Raw genomic sequence first — 17,500 nt, forward strand, 5'->3', positions numbered from 1 at the left:
AATACAGCGTTGACATTTAAACAGTATTTGTAAGTAATACACAACAACATGCATTATATATAATTAGTTTATATAGTTTATATATGAACTGAAGAAGTGCTGTGGCCTCAAAGCAAGAAGATTGTTGGTTCGAGCCTCAGCTGGGTCAGTTGGCGTTTCTGTGTGGAGTTTGCATGTTCTCCTCGTGTCTGCGTGGATTTCCTCTGGGTGCTCCGGTTTCCCCCACAGTCCAAACACATGCGCTATAGGGGAATTGGGTAAGCTAAAATTGTCCGTAGTGTATGAGTGTGTATGGGTGTTTCCCAGTGATGGGTTGCAGCTGGAAGGGCACCCGCTGCGTAAAAGATATGCTGGATAAGTTGGCGGTTCATTCCGCCGTGGCGACCCAAGATTAATAAAGGGACTAAGGCGATAAAGAAAATAAGAGAATGAATTATATTTACAAAGAAATGAACTGCATTTATAACAATACAAGCTTTCCTTTAAGAAGAGATAAAGTCATAAGATCAGTTAATATTATCTTTAAAATAACAGATTCGTCTTGCTGGATATTATCATTAATAAATGAACTAACATTTTCCCAAAGTTGTTCTGTATTTTGACAAGTCCAAAATAAATGAGAGACTTTATCTGTATGAAATTGATCAAATAAATATATTGTATATCAATATTTGATTTAAAATCTTAAAATGTTGAACTGCAAAACTTGTTAATTAATTTAAAAGATTAAAAATGCATGCAAATCAGCATGACACTGCAGGAGAATAAAGAGGTAACTTTTTTAAAGTTACTTTTTTATATAAAGACTTTGTCATTTCTACCTAAACTGAAATTTGCCTTTGCCTATTTTATTGCAATAACAGCAAAACAGTTACTGCATGTACAAATCAAACTAAAAAATATAATCTGTACAAACCATACAGAGATTACTTTTTCTAGGAATTAATGAGGATTATAACTGTAAATAAAGCACCATTTTTAAGTTTTAACAGTTCCAGCTCTTGTTTGAAGATGCGTAAAATGGGGTTTACAGTACATTTAGTATATTTACATCTTGTAAAAATTCAGAATAATTAACAGAACCTACCAGGTTTACGAATATGTTTACGGTTATGTTATTAACGTAACAGGTTTATAACTTGCATTAAATATTTTTATGCATTTACACGTTTCATGTTATATATATATATTACTAACTTTTGCTTAGTGCTATTCCTTGGTAAAAACCCAAAACAACATGTCTATGTCTATAATATAAAGAGAAATCATTAAAATATAGCATTAATCCGTTTTCAGTAGAAATTTCACATTTATGTCACTTTTAAATTTCTGCTTGAGAATATTAAAAAAGTCTTGTGTTTATAAAATCTTTTAGTTTAATAAAAAAGGTCTGTCGACTCGATCTGTGAGGTCAAACGTGTATTTGCGTGATGGCGTCATGACGCTAGAGGTGGAGCTGCTTATTTGAAAGTGGCGGGCAGGATCTTTTCTCAGACTCAGAAAAAAAACGCTATTCCCGGATTTATCTATCTGGATAGACTCCTGTCGGTGTCTATTTGTGTCTGTATGATATAACATTTCCATGCGAGAGCGACTAGGATTATGATTTATGTCGTGTAGCTTGGATCTGTCGTCGATATTGTGTAAAAATAACGTTTAATGCGCTTTTCTCCTCGAGCTCCATAGCAGCTGACGCAGAGCGGAAGGTGAGGATAAGATGAGTTCACAATAATATCAGTTATCAAAGCTCTTTATCTCTTTTTTTGTTAGTTTTCCGATGTTTAGCTCGAGTGTAGTCTTTATATACACGTGACGTTAACTTAGAAAGTGTATTTGATGTTGACGGATAAAAGTGCAGTCAGGCTTTAGGCCCGTTTTATTGTGTTTCTTTAATCAAGTTATTTACTTTAAATCGGTTTAAAACACACAATATTGGACAAAAGTAGTTAAATCTTGCCTAACTTTTCTGTTAGTTGCTGTGAACGGCTATTAGTGAGCTATCTGCTATACTAACGTTAGTTTCATAAGGCTAGTGTGTTTTAGTTAACGTTGGTTTTATATATAAATACATTTGAACTTTGGCGTTCAATAAAATACTAAAAAGGATTTAAAAGGTTAATAGATTAATTATTGTGAAGTACTATATTGAGCACAACTTTACACGGTGTCTATATTGTTTACCACGTCAACAAAGTTGTATTGTTACTTTGACAGGCATTGCCTGGTAATGATTTCACTATTTAGATTTAGCAAAAATACTTTCCTGAAATAATATTAAGTAAAAGTCTGAACTTGGCCGAAGTTATGAATTTTCAAGACATACATTTAGATATTAGAAAGAGTTTAGATATAATATAACGTTGCATTTGTAATTCTGAGGCTATACAGTTTAAGTAAGGTAAAGTGCAATCAATTGAACACCTTAACTGTCATCCCACATTTAGAGTTCCTGCTTGAAGAGTTTTGGTCATACATGCATATTAGGTGTCAAATTTTATTATATTTTTATTTGCTAAAATACATTTGTTGTCGATTTTGTGTAAAAAAAATAACGTTTCATCCACTTTTCCCCTCGAGATCCATAACAGCTGACACAGAGCAGTTTGCTTTAACATATTATTTATAATTTGGCTAGGAAAATCAAAATTTGTATTTTTTTTTGTTGTTGTTGAAGCAAGTAAAATCTTTTCTACTAGCCTATAACAATAAATCCCTAGCGTTTAGCCCTGTATACGTTTGACATTTAATTCATAATGGTTGTAAATGGGTCTGAAATTTGACTTGGTGAGACCTGCAAAACTCTTTTGGTCTGTGCAAACTGACTTTGTTAGACGATATGTGATTGTAATTTGTAATTCAACATCATGTGCTTTTTCAGAATGACCAAGGAGGACGAGAAGGCCATTCCCGTGAGGGTTGCGTTGAGATGCAGACCCCTGGTGCCCAAAGAGATCAATGAGGGATGCCAGTGCTGCCTTAATTTTGTACCCAGTGAACCTCAGGTCTGTGTGTCAGGTCATTCCTTTTACACGTGTGCGCCATGTCATGCTGTAAAATATTAATAGTCTTTTTTTACTCACATTTCAGGTGATTGTTGGCAACGACAAGGCGTTCACCTTTGATTATGTGTTTGACCCCACAACAGAACAGGAGGAAGTTTTCAACACTGCTGTGTCTCCTTTATTATCTGGACTTTTTAAAGGTTTGTAAAGCAGTCCCAGGACCAATTCTGGAGACAACAAAGACTTTGGCCCAAACCTAATTCTACCCCTTAGCCCTTTCCTTGCTTTTGCGCATTCAGGGGAAGGGTTTGGGATGTCCCAATTCTCTTTAGCTTGAAGGCGTAGGACTAAGGGGAAGCGCTAGATATCCATTGAAATGGAAATTTTCCAGGACCACACTAGAAACCAAGGAGTACTAAAACTTTTTTTAGCCATTTTTAAGAATTTTGACAACATATAAACATACCTTTTAAATAAATTTGGCTTTCTAAAATCCATAATATTAACTACTGTATAGTAGTCCCACACACTTTCACATCTGTCACTTGATGACACTCAAATATCCTGTCAGAAAAGTCTAGTGGCTGGGAATGAGCTTTCTACAGTGTCTGCTATAATGTTAATATTGTGTTCGTGTGTTTACATAGATGAATATGGCCACTGTGTAAATGCACAGTACAGTTATGAGCTTATTGCCACAGAATATCACTATAATAACCTAATATCCTCGCCTTCAGTGATTTCCTGAAGCTAAATACCAATAAAACTGGAATAACTACAGCAGGTCTCATATGATCAATCCTATATGAAGAGCTCGCGACGACATATAAAGTATGCGGGAGTTGTAGTACTGGCCCACTTCATAGGGGTAAATTTGAAGCCCTTCACACTTTAAGGGCCAAGGGGAAGGGGTTAAAAATGGGCCTTATTTTACATGTTGTATAAGGGGTGTAACAGCAGTATGTAATGGATATGTTCATTGCTTGCACTCACAGGTTATCACGCCACTGTTCTGGCCTATGGGCAGACGGGGTCAGGCAAGACGTTCTCTATGGGCGGCACATACACGTCCGAACAGGAGAACGAGCCCACAGTCGGGGTAATCCCTCGAGTGATACGACGAATCTTCCAGGAGAAAGCTAAACGCACAGACTGTGAATTTGTGCTAGCTGTATCTTACCTCGAGGTATCGATTTCTGTGTTTGACTTAAGTCTTTGTGTGCTGTTGGGATGTTTTCATCCACTCTCTCTGGGCAGATTTTGAGTCTTAATTTGCTCACAACTTTCTCTGTGTTTCAGCAAATGGGATGATTTTGGTGACATCTTATTTTGACACTCATTTTGGGAAAATGGTTTGGAGTTTTTCAAAAACTCAACGAGCTTTGGGCAGATTTACACTACTTTCATTATGTTAGGGGCTGTTTTTGTCCAATGACTTCCATTATAATGAGATGCAGAGCCATGGCAGCATATAATCATGCACTCTTGATTGTTGTTGGTTTTCCCTGTTCGGAAGAGAAACAATTTGTCATTTTTGCCGTTGATCATCAGTTGCAGTGCAAAAAAAAGCTTAGTTTCTGGCTTTTATATCGAGTTATAAAGAGTATAGTGTGTGTTTTTAGAGAGAGTGAGAGAGACCCTTTTTGCACATCTTTATATGTCTGAGTAAATCAAAATAAGCCTCTCAGAACACAGTAAACCTAGTGAGTGTATTTCTCCACACACACTGTAATTTGCCGTTTTACTCCATATAAAAGCCAAACCTTTTTACACAGGTCTATCTAAAGGGTTAATGCTGCCAACCAATGATCGACAATAACAATTACACTTCTTCCCAAAAGGCAAAACCACCAATCAAGAATGCATGGTTATATGCTGTCATGGCCTCGCAATCAAAAAATGTGATTTTAATAGTAGTCAATGATGCAAAAACAGCACCAATATAACTATAGGGGAGTCCATTTGAACAATAAACAAGGCTTAAATAAACTTTTATCTTCTTTATTCTAAATTCCCCTTCAGAGATGAGACCTTTTATCAACGTTTACATTTTAAATAAGTGGCAAGAGGAGTGGGATGCATTGGAAAATAATAAATTATATGAAATTCAACCTGATATCTCCGAGTTAAGACATTTTAAGACTAGATGTGATCACGTGATTTTTACCAGATCATATCGGACATACAAGATTAACCCATGGTTTTCTGCTCAAAGGTGAAGACCCCACTCAATGTTTGTACTGCACAATTCTCTCATACTGTAAAACACATTTTACTGGACAGACCTGCTTTTAATGATTCAGAAGGCTTTTTTTTGTGAAATTAACTCTCTTAAGGAAATTTTAACAGTGTTTTAGAATTTTTATAATGTATTAACACTAAAAATCTTAAGTTATGTATTCATTTGTTGTTTTTAAATAGTATATTTATCACTGAAATGTTCTTGCCATAAAAAAATAGCCTTGGTTGCTGACATGGCATTAAATATAAAAGACATTACAAATCTTCATTGTTTTTGTGTAACTCAAGGGTGATGCTACCTATCGTTTTTATCTTAGATTTACAATGAAGAGATACTGGACCTGCTGTGCACATCAAAGGACAAACCTGTGATCAGCATCAGAGAGGATCCTAAAGATGGCATCAAGGTGATTTCTATTGACTAAATTAAATGTGGGTCAATAATTACTGTAAGGGTATGTTTGTTTATATATTAGCATTGGTTTTGATATGCATGCAAACATTTGAAACTTGGTGCAATTTATAATCTCTTGATAAATGACTCCAATCACTTATCGCAGAAAAAGAAAATGCAGATTTAGTAAATGCAGTCCTAAGGTGCGTCCCAAATCGCACACGTATGCACTATTCTGCGCAATTCTATAGTATAAATAGTGTCAGTAGTGTGTCCTAATTAAAGTGTGCTTTAATTACCCGAATGAAGCACTCATTCAACTGTTAAGCACTGGGCTTTGTGTGTGCGAAATTCTGTCGTACGGCGCTGTGAAAAGGGGCGGGATTAAACAAGATGATTAGACAATTTAAAAAGCCAGCGATTGCTCCATGTTTTAAATTTCTGTCCAGGGAGGTCGTGTTTTGATCCTCGATTGGTCTCACGCAGTCAAGTGATGCGATTTCGCAGGTCAGAGTTCACCAAGCTTGAACTTTGCACCGCAGCAACATGCGAAACTTGACGCATGACCCTGCGTTTCCGGTCTGACGCATTCGCGTGCGTATGAATGGAAGTCTATGGGAAGAAAAGTCAAGTGTGACCGCAGCTTTAAAATGAAATATGTAATGGACATTTCACACACTCAACAGACGCTGCTTTGCTCAATTAATGGAAGGGGTGGAGCTTTCGGGCGCTCATGTTGGATAACTATTTATTTTGGACGGTGAAAGCAGTATTCTCCTACGAGAGTGATCATAGCGCCTCCTGATGGTGAATGTGGTTATATTATTTGGCGTTTTGGTCATTTATTTCACTAATTTGGCAACCGTCAAACGTCATCTGGGAAGCGGTTGAAATTTCCGCTTAGTAAAAACCTATTAGCGTTCCATCTGGGATGACACCTCATTCATATACCATGCTGTTGAGTGTGTAAGTACATGGTGTATAGTGCAAGTAAGTACAGCTCTACAGTTTAGCATTTACATTTTAGAGTTGAGTAATTTGAGCAGTTGTTTCTGCATAAGTGTGATAACCTCTCAAACTTGTGCTCATGTTTGTTTTTTTGTCTTGATGGTTTAGATTGTAGGACTAACAGAGAGGGACGTGTTGAACGCTCATGAGATGGTGTGTTGTCTTGAGCTGGGGAACTCTGCAAGAACAGTAGGCTCAACAGCCATGAACGCGGCCTCGTCCCGCTCGCACGCCATCTTTACTATATCACTGGAGCAGCGGCGCAACGGAGACAAGTATGTGAACTCAACAACACACTGTTAACCCTTTCTGTTGTCTGAGTATTCTGTATACACTATTTCGTTCTTCACTAAACCTGTAATATAAAGCAGATCAGTTTACCTTTAATCCTCAAATCTATTCAGCATGAAGGAACAAGCTGATCCTCATCACACGCTGAATGTTTGGGTTTATAAGGAAGATCTTCATTCGTTTTACTCATGAGAAAAAAAAGGTCAAATTTATGCAGACCTGAAAGTCTATCTCATCTGAGAAATGTGTTGTTTGTGAAGGACGGATGTCATGGTCTCCAAACTGCACTTGGTGGATCTTGCTGGATCCGAGAGACAAAAAAAGACCAAAGCAGAGGGAGATCGACTGAAAGAGGGTAAGTGCCATCAAAACGCATTAATTAAAGGTGTACTCCTAATAGGTACAGTTGCTTTGCACCGTGCCGAAGCACACTTCAGTGTTTCCTCCAGGATTTTTTCCAGCTGTGGCGGCAGGCCTTTTTTACACCGATCAACCAACTACCTGTGGTGTTATTTCAATGACAAATGTCGTGAGCACAGTATTAGAGGTCGAGATCGCATTTATGTAATAGCCTACACATGCAGATCTCTTTGCTTGCGCGCTGAATTTATTATTTTTTTCTGCTCGTGCACAACTTGCACGCCCCTCAGATAAAAACCGCTTTAAGAGCACGCAGATCTTCTTGTGCGCTCTCAAATAAACACTGCTGAGGCGTGATTTAGTGCGTTTATGTATGTATTCAAGTATGCGTCTAGCATTTATTAGATTTGCTAGGAATATTTATGAATGCCTCCGGTATTAATGCGTCCTGAAATAAAGTAAAACGGCTATACGTCGTGTTTGCTGGTCTTTACATCAAGCAACAGTCAGTCAGTCAACACGTAACCTTAAAGGGTTAAACAAATGACGCACAGCACTACTAAGGTTACAAGAAAGTTTGCGCTGTTATAATTCACTTAACTTTTAATACGTTTTGGTGCGATTATCACCCGCTATTAAAAAACAATTGAATGTTTTGAATGAGAAGCTGTAATGTAGCCGTGGCGGTATGAATCTTGGCGTGGCGCCCCACCATGGAAGAACGAATGTAGCGGAAACCATGCACTTGTCCCCTCTCCCCCGAAGGCCTGCACTCACACTGTATCTTTACCTTCCGAGCTGGAGCATGGTTACGTCATCGATGACGCAACTGTTCAGTTTAACAGAAGACAAGCGCTCTAGTTCAGCACAATGGAGATTGGTTTAGTTATATGGTTTTTTTGGGGGGGATGCAGTGCATTTTTTTGCTGAACAGATCCAGCGCTTTTGACGCTCATGAAGTCCTCGTGCTGCAGGTATTAGGAGGTTTGCTGAAGGAGCAGTGAGGGGTTTGCATCTTTAATAAACTGATAGTTCATGTTCATTGAACAGTAAGAATGATTAATAAATCCATATTACATGGACCCTCGTCTGATTATGCATTTTATGCCACTACTGATTTGCTACGTCTCTCAACAAAAGTGTATTTCAGGCCAGCGCTGCACAATGCTGGAAAAAGATGTGATCTTGAGTATTACAATAAAGATATTTCTTACAATATAACGTTTCTCTAGAGCAGGGGTCGGGAACCTTTTTTTTTTTTTTTTTTTTTTTTTTTAAGCAAAGAGCCATTTCTGATTTGTTTCATCAAATGTAAATATTTTTTTAAAGACCATGTTTTTAAATTGTGCAAGTATGGATAAACAAGCAATGCATAAAACGAATGTTATTAATCACATGTCTGTGATAATAGTATAAGCAATATAGATATCAAAGTAACTATATTTTCATACACGCTTTTGAAAACTCTACTGATATAACATCTTAAAGCATATCAACTTCTCGCACAACACATGCACATAACCTCATTCATTTTTGATGATGCATTATGTATCACCCATACATAACCAATTCTAGCAAAATTTTAGGTAATTGCTTAACATCTCTATCTCTATTGGAGGTGTCAATATGGTTAAAAAAAACACTGTAGTATTTACTATAAATTACTATAGTATATTTTCATGTGGGTGTCTGATGAAAGTATAAAGGAGAACACAACAATAAAGTCGTCAGAAACTGTGGTGGTGTGGAGGAATGAGCGAGAAGTCTGCTTCGGTCTGTTTTAAAATCCTGACGTCACCAAATCAACCAATAGAAAACTGAAAAGGGGAAAAAGACAAGCAAGATCAGTTGAACGAAAGATGTTGTTCATGAGTGCTGACATTTGAACTGTTGATTTAGTTATTTTAGTTTAATATTAAAGTGACGTCTGTGTGTTTTAGCTTTTGGAGTATGTGGTTCTTCGACACGTTCTTGTCATTTGTTGCAGGAATCAGCATCAACCGTGGTCTGCTGTCTCTGGGGAATGTGATCAGCGCTCTGGGGGATGAAAGCAAGAAGGGCAGCTTTGTGCCGTACAGGGACTCCAAATTAACACGACTCTTACAGGGTAAGATTCATTCAGAGCTAACCATTGTCGATTAAATCATTTTCAATACACCATATAGCAAATTTACGAAAAATTAAGACTTAAAGGGGACCTATCATCCAAAAATCACTTTTATAAGGGCTTTAAACACAGTTGTGTGTCAGCAGTGTGTGAATATAACCAGAATATAACAAGCAACAGCAATGGGAATTTACTGCTTCACTACATTAGCCAGTGATGATGCAGACCTTGAAATGGAGACGTTCTCTTATCTCTTGCTCATGAGAACGAGTGTCGCTTGAATCCACAGTCATAAGATAATAATAATAATATCGAATATTATAGCAATAATTATAGGAAAATGGTAATAATAAAATATAAGACCATAATGAAATGATTAATACTAATCAATAATATGCATTTAAGTAATAATTAATAAAATTATATATTGATAATTATATAAAATAATTAAATGAAGAATAAATGAATGTAAAACACAACACGCATGAATGGTTGCTTATTTGAAACAACACACACACACACACACACACAAGTTCGCTACATGGATTTTCAGATGCTTAGTTAGATTCTTTAATATATTTCTCCTTTAAATTTTTTTTATAATCACCTCTATTCATCTATATATTTCTTTAAAAAGTATTTTTTTAGGAATAATAATAATAGCTGTTATTGCTTAATATCCAGACATTGTTTTAGAATCTTTCCTCAAATTGCTTAACCCTTTTCACAGACTCTCTCGGAGGAAACAGCCACACCTTGATGATCGCGTGTGTGAGTCCAGCAGACTCTAACATCGAGGAGACCATCAACACGCTGCGTTATGCCGACCGTGCACGAAAAATCAAGAACAAGCCGGTCCTCAATGTTGACCCACGAGCAGCAGAGATGAAGAGACTCAAACAGCAGGTACGCCAACTACTGGGAGTTTACAGTTGGTCAAAATTATTCACGCTCTTGAGAATATTTTCTTTCCTAATATTTCCCAAATGATGTTGAACAGATTCAGGAATTTTTCACAGTATTTCCTATAATATTTTTTCTTCTGTAAGTCTTATTTGTTTTATTTCGGCTAGAATAAAAAGTTTTTAAAGCCATTTTAAGCTCAATATTATTAGCCCCCTTCAGCAATATTAGTTTTGGATGGTCTCCAGAACAAACCACTTTTATACAAGCATTTCTTTATCATAATGAGTTGATCCTATTTTATATGCATTTTCCTCTTATGCACAGGTTCAAGAGCTGCAGGTGATGCTCCTTCATGCTCGTGGTGGTGTGGCTCCTGTGCTGAGCGGGTATGGTCTGAGGATTTACATTTAGCAGTAGCTTTTAGGAATGGCTTGATTAGGGTATCATTTAAAATAAAGAAATTGTCTCTTTTAATGTACTGTCTTAGGACTTATTCACGCCAAATGCATCTTTGCTTCTAAAAACCTGAAACGCAGCACTCAGTAATCGGTTTTAAAAAAGCACAGAGAGAGATCCACGTGATGTGATATTATGAACGTGATGTAATGACAATAACGGACTCCTTAGAAATAGGAAAACAATATGTTATGATAAGCACTTGAAGATGCACCATATAACTCGTATCATATAAACTGAAACTCACAATGTTTGGCCCTCCTCTGAGCTCTTCTGATACGGCATTTATTAATCATAGTTCACCGTTTCTTAATGCATGATTAAAATCTAAATTGTTAATATAAGTCAATGCAATGTGAGTTTACCTGAACAAACAATGAATGACTTTTGTTCCAGTAATACCATAAACAAGCATGAATAAATACTGTAGTAAATCTATTGTTCATTGTTTGTTCATTTTCTTAAACACAAACTAATACAACCTTAGTGTTTCCGCCTGCTTTAACACATGCCTTTTAATCTTTAAAGGAAGTGATTACGTTTCAAAGCAGTTGCTCTGATCAGCTCATGTCTGGTTTGTTCTGCAGGTCTGAGCCAGCGGAGAACGTGTCGAAGGTCCTGGAGCAGAACCGCAGTCTGCAAGATCAGAACAGCAAACTGAGCCGAGAGCTGAGCGAGGCGGTGGGACAGACGGCCGCCATGTTTGAAAGGATGCTCATGGTACATTTTATTTGTTTAGGACAACATCTGTGTAGTTTAAGGATGTTGGCTTCTCCTCAGCACAGAGCAGCAAATTACGGTAATATGTAATGCTTATGTCCAGCAGTTTACAGGTATAAAAAGGTAGGGATGTCCGATCAGGACTTTTGCAGCTGATACTGAGTACTGATTCTGATGCCTCAAGCATTATAACTTTGCCATTGCATAAGCACATTTTCTCTCTATGTATGAGATCTTACCTTACCTAAGAGAATAAATTTAAGGATGTTGCATACATGAAATGGTCTGAAGCAGCTTTACCAAAAATGCTAGATAATACAGATAGAAAAAAAGGTAAGAAATTAGTAAGGGGCCGATCACACTGAACGCACCTATACGTTACAAAAACAAGGTGCACCACACTGCCTATTTTCCTGACAAGAAAAAAAGAAGCACGCTGGGCTTTTTATGTCGCTAGATAACTGAATCAGCTGTGTGTTGTGCGCGAGTGTTGTGATTGATATTGGTATAATTTTTCTATTTAATAACAAGGCTTGAAATTAACCTTTTTTCTTGGTAGCACTGGTGCTCATAACTTCGATAATTTAGCCGCACCAGACAAAAGTTAGTCGCACCCACCAAAAATTATGAGCACCGTTACTACACGTTTTATATTAACAGATTCTATTATATATTAACACTCTGACAACTAACAAATGAACAAAAATCTGCATGCGCTCACCGGCCCTGCAAACTTGACGTGAATGAGATGAACTGAATTAACAATAATAACTGTGCTGTTCTCACGGGTGCTGTCTGATATTGCACACATGATATTGACTTATAACTTATTATTTGCAGACGTCATCTTAATAGCAGTAACGGTCTTTTCATGAGTTGCAATATTAGTTTTATCTCGGTGAATGCATGGTGCGAATGCATTAGCGATGGTGAACGCGGTGACAGCATCGTGATAATTAAATGAAGCATTAAATAACGTTAGAACATCTCGTGCTTAATGTGTAAATTCAGTGGCAAACACTGTTACCTGAAAACTCTGTCCCGCCAGGTTTACGGTGAATGTCTTCAGTCATTTTCATAGCGGACTTAAACCACTAGAAGTCTTTTATCCGCTCTTGGAAAAGTGTAAATGCTGTATTGACATTCTCCACATGATCACTGATCAGATGTGCCGTTATTAGTAACTTTAGCTGGTTTTTAAAACTGAATCTGTCAGTGTTGTTTTCATTCTCTCGTATCCAGACCTTTACATTTAACGGCTGTAGCTCTGAAAAATAACCTGAGATATATTTTGAGGTCGCATAGATAAAATTTCAGGTTGCAATTTCAAGCCCTGAATAATATTGGGAAATTCAAGATTTGTGATTTATACAGCACCAGATAACTCAAAACAGCAACCACAAATCTCCTCCATCTTCAAAAGTCTCAGCAGTCGTCTCAACAAAATCTCTCCTCTGCTTTCATTTGATAGAATGAAACCGACGTAACTAATGTAACACGCTTTTTCCACTCAGAGCTGACTTTTTTTTTCTCAACTGCAAAAGCGCGAAGCACTGCAGGCGTTTAAAACGCGAGGTGCACAGGGCGCATTCAAAAAAGTTCCTCACAACCCAAAAAGCACCTTTCGTGTGATCAACCACTAACAATGCAATTAGGAAACGATGCTCATGTGCTGTAGAGCTGCTGCTGCATAACCCAGGCATGCACGTGCATCTTCCTCTGCTTGTAAACTTGTAAACAGACACTTGCGATCGGTTCATGAGATCGGCCAGATCAGCGAGTACCAATCGAGTTGTGACATGCTTATTGGGCGATATTGATCTCCGGTGGATCAATTGGATCATCCCTAGCTAGCAGTAATAGCTAATAGCAGTAATCTTCAAAAATTGCACAACATTTACACTGACAAAGTATTGCCTTTTCAAGCTGTGTGGTAAATAATGCACTCATGCACATACTAGGGCCGCACAATATATTGCAAAATTATCGCACTAATAGTATATGCGATGTATGTATTGCATACATGTGATAAATGACATTTATTAAATGCAACTGTTATCTAAATATGACCAGTCAGATGAGACCTTAGCATCTTTAGCACCACCTCCCCAGTAGTTGCTGTTCTGCTGTTGGCTGGAGCCCAAAGCTGAAAATAAACACTACTGGGGAAAATGACAACAGCCGATGAGAGTCCAGATCTGCTGAGGTTTTCAGTCATTCATAGTGTTTTTAAGACTAAATGTTTGCAGCTTGATACTGTTTTTTAGTCTGAATAAGAATTAAATGAATTAGATCCCTTGCCGTATTACACCTAAAACATGAACTGCCATAACTCAACAATGTCCGGGTAGTGTTGTCTCTTTCCCTGCCATTGACGTAATACCTCATAATTTAAGAGTGAATGGCCACCATTGGCATGTTGATCCTGGATTCAGTGTTGTTTATTTGGTTCGTCACCTAATTACTGTCATTTTAATTATTTAGATGGAGCAGACCAATGAGAAACTGCAAAGTAAACTGGATGAGCTGAGGCAGCATGCAGCGTGGGTATCAGCCGATAAGGTGAAGAATCTGTGGGAAAATCTGAACAGAATCTTTAATCGTAGATGTGTGTGATGCAGGTGTAAAGTGGACTTGCAGAGGCTGGTGGAGACTCTGGAGGATCAGGAGCTGAAGGAGAACGTGGAGGTGATCCAGAACCTCCAGCAGATCATCCTAGAACTGCAGGTAAAACACCTGAGATCTGTTCACAAAACATTTGCTGGAGCAGTAGGTTTTTTAAATGATCATTAACACCTTATAACATATTGGGTTTTTGAGGGGTTCCCAGAATATAAAATAATTACAACAAAACGAAGAAAGAAAACAAACGAAAATAACTAATAATTAAAACAAACATTATGAATGAACGAAGTCACAAATGAAGACAAACTACAACTTTTAATTTTGGTCATTTTAGTTAATTTTTTCTTCATTGTTATTAAATATATATATATATATATATATATTAAAATAAATCTATTTATATACCTGTCTATTGATATATAGAGCAAGGGATTGATGGTTAGATATAAAGTAGATGGATGGATCTAGATGAATAGAAATTCAAATGGGTAGATATGTAGATGGATAGGTGGATGGATGGATAGATATAAATGGATATATATAGATATAGAGATGGATGGATATATATAGATATAAATGGATACATCTATAGATAGATGGATGGATTTAAATGGATACATCTATACATGGATGGATGGATGAGTTTAGATGGATACATCTATAGATAGATGGATGGATGGGTTTAGATGGATACATCTATAGATAGATGGATGGATGGGTTTAGATGGATACATCTATAGATGGATGGATGGATTTAAATGGATACATCTATACATGGATGGATGGATGAGTTTAGATGGATACATCTATAGATAGATGGATGGATGGGTTTAGATGGATACATCTATAGATGGATGGATGGATGGATGGATGGATGGATTTAAATGGATACATCTATAGATGGATGATGGATAGATATAAATGGATACATCTATTGATGGATGGATGGATTTAAATGGATACATCTATACATGGATGGATGGATGAGTTTAGATGGATACATCTATAGATAGATGGATGGATGGGTTTAGATGGATACATCTATAGATGGATGGATGGATTTAAATGGATACATCTATAGATGGATGGATGGATAGATATGTAAATGGATACATCTATTGATAGATAGATGGATGGATGGATAGATAGATATGTAAATGGATACATCTATAGACATAGAGATGATAGGTAGGAATATAGATGGATGGATATGGAAATATAGATGGGTAGATAAATCGATGGATACATATGAAAATATAGATGAACAGATATATTGGTGGATAGATATATGATATGGGTAGAAATATAGGTAGATGGGTAGAAAATCGATGGCTAGATATATAGATCAATATATGAAAAATAGATAGATATATAAATGATAGATATATGTAGATGATATATAGGTTGAAATATAGATGGATATATATATGGATATATATATAGATAGATAGATAGATAGATAGATATAGATAGAGATAGATAGATAGATAGATATAGATAGATAGATAGATATATATATATATAGATATATATATATATATATATATATATATATATATATATATATATATATATATATATATATATATATATATATAGATAGATATATAGATAGATATATAGATATATAGATAGATATATAGATATATAGATATATAGATATATAGATATATAGATATATAGATATATAGATATAAAGATGATAGATGGATAAATATGTAGATGGATAAATATAATAATATATATATGGATAGATAGATAGAAAGGGAAACACGGCTGCTGCTGCCCCTTTGTGTTGGCATTGTACAGTTAAATGATTTAATTATTTTTGTTCAGGCTACATAAAATCTATATTTTAAATCAAATGGTGGATTGTTTGACATTCACCTTATTGTGAAGAATGTTGTCTTGTTGAGTTTGCAGTATTTTTTTAACCCTGATTGTCCAACAGAGGGAGAGTGCCGGGATTGCTGCCACCATTGATGCCATCACATCAGGCAATGCTTCATCTCTGGAGGCGGCTGCGCACTGTTCCCCGTCTGCTGCCGGAGCACAGGCTGTACGTGTCTGTTTGCATTGATATTTATGGTTAATGCTGCATGATATTGGGGATTGTAAATTGTGTGACTTGTAAATTATGCTTTTGAGAAATTGCTTCATAATTTGAAAAATCCCTTTTATACAGGGTTTAAGTGGTAACAGTGTGTGAATATCTCCAGCCTCTAATGGTCAACATGAATTAATTTGTATTGTTTATAATCAGACTCGATCAAATCAGTCTGCAGAAACACTTTGATTGACATTCTCCCTTTGTACGTGTCATCAGAGGGGGAAAGCCCCGCCCACTGGTGCCCATCTCTCCTTCATTAGCATAAACAGCAGCCCTGAGTGAGAAGCAGCCGTCTGTCCATTAGTAATTAGAGTGTTTGAGCTGCTGAAGATAATGTCAGCATAGACTAAGAGGATTATAGATGTGGAGTTTTAGATAGACTGACAGAAGCATGAAGCACACACGCACACACACTGCTGTTTTACAGCTGTCGCTATGCTGACCCACAGGCGTTTGTAGCTCCGCCCTCTTCTGAAAAGAGCTCAATCTCATTTGCATTTAAAGCGACAGTCACCAAAGCGCCACAATTAGGATTCAGGCAAAGCCTAGAAGGGTCAGTTTCAGAGAGCTAGAGGACAGTGTGTGTGCTGTTTTCAGCTCAAACTGAAACGCATACACTCTGGAGACAGCAGAGACATATTTTACATCTTATAAAGAGGGTCATAATAGATCCTGATCAAAAGACCCCAACAAATTAAAGTGAAAACAAAAAATATTCGTAATATTTTTATTTATGTATTTTTATATGATTTGCTATTATTTACAACTTTTGAAGATGGACTTGTCATGTCTTATTATTTTTATTCCAATTTATCCCATTTTAGGACATCTGTCCAGGACAGGACGGTGCTGTTCCTGAAGCTAAAGACTCTCCTGAAGCATACACGGCCCAGCATGCACTGCGGCAGGCTCAGATGTCAAAAGAGCTGATTGAGCTCAATAAAGTGTTGGCTCTGAAAGAGGCTTTTGTCAAGAAGATGTGTCAGAATGACAGCCATTTGGAGCCCATGCAAACACAGTACCAGGTAAGTCCCCATCTAGAGCTGTGCAATATATACTGCTCAAAAAAACTAAAGGGAACACTTGAACATTCATTTATTCATTCACTTTCTTATCGACTGAGTCTCTTTATTAATCTGGGGCCACCATGAACGAACCGCCAACTTATCCAGCACGTTTTACGCAGTCGATGCCCTTCCAGCCGCAACACATCACTGGGAAACACACATACACTCTTGCATTCACACCCACACATACACTACGGTCCTATTTAGCTTATT

The 17,500-nt window shown here is 36.9% G+C and overlaps 1 protein-coding gene across 1 annotated transcript in view; it reads left to right on the forward strand.

Annotated features, from left to right (window-relative positions):
• Positions 1-1,481: 1,481 nt before the first annotated feature.
• kif4 (kinesin family member 4) overlaps positions 1,482-17,500 on the forward strand; it is a 35,131-nt gene continuing 19,112 nt past the window's right edge. The window contains exons 1-15 of the mRNA XM_056446661.1: positions 1,482-1,706; positions 2,879-3,002; positions 3,088-3,202; positions 3,998-4,188; positions 5,561-5,650; positions 6,754-6,920; positions 7,197-7,291; positions 9,284-9,403; positions 10,134-10,309; positions 10,634-10,695; positions 11,353-11,485; positions 13,970-14,028; positions 14,107-14,212; positions 16,062-16,169; positions 17,045-17,245. Of these exons, the coding sequence (XP_056302636.1) occupies positions 2,880-3,002; positions 3,088-3,202; positions 3,998-4,188; positions 5,561-5,650; positions 6,754-6,920; positions 7,197-7,291; positions 9,284-9,403; positions 10,134-10,309; positions 10,634-10,695; positions 11,353-11,485; positions 13,970-14,028; positions 14,107-14,212; positions 16,062-16,169; positions 17,045-17,245 (1,746 nt within the window). The 5' untranslated portion in view covers positions 1,482-1,706; position 2,879. The remainder of the gene's footprint in view (positions 1,707-2,878; positions 3,003-3,087; positions 3,203-3,997; positions 4,189-5,560; positions 5,651-6,753; positions 6,921-7,196; positions 7,292-9,283; positions 9,404-10,133; positions 10,310-10,633; positions 10,696-11,352; positions 11,486-13,969; positions 14,029-14,106; positions 14,213-16,061; positions 16,170-17,044; positions 17,246-17,500) is intronic.

The sequence above is a fragment of the Danio aesculapii genome, chromosome 21 (assembly GCF_903798145.1).
Source record: "Danio aesculapii chromosome 21, fDanAes4.1, whole genome shotgun sequence".
In the NCBI taxonomy this organism is placed as follows: Eukaryota; Metazoa; Chordata; class Actinopteri; order Cypriniformes; family Danionidae; genus Danio; species Danio aesculapii.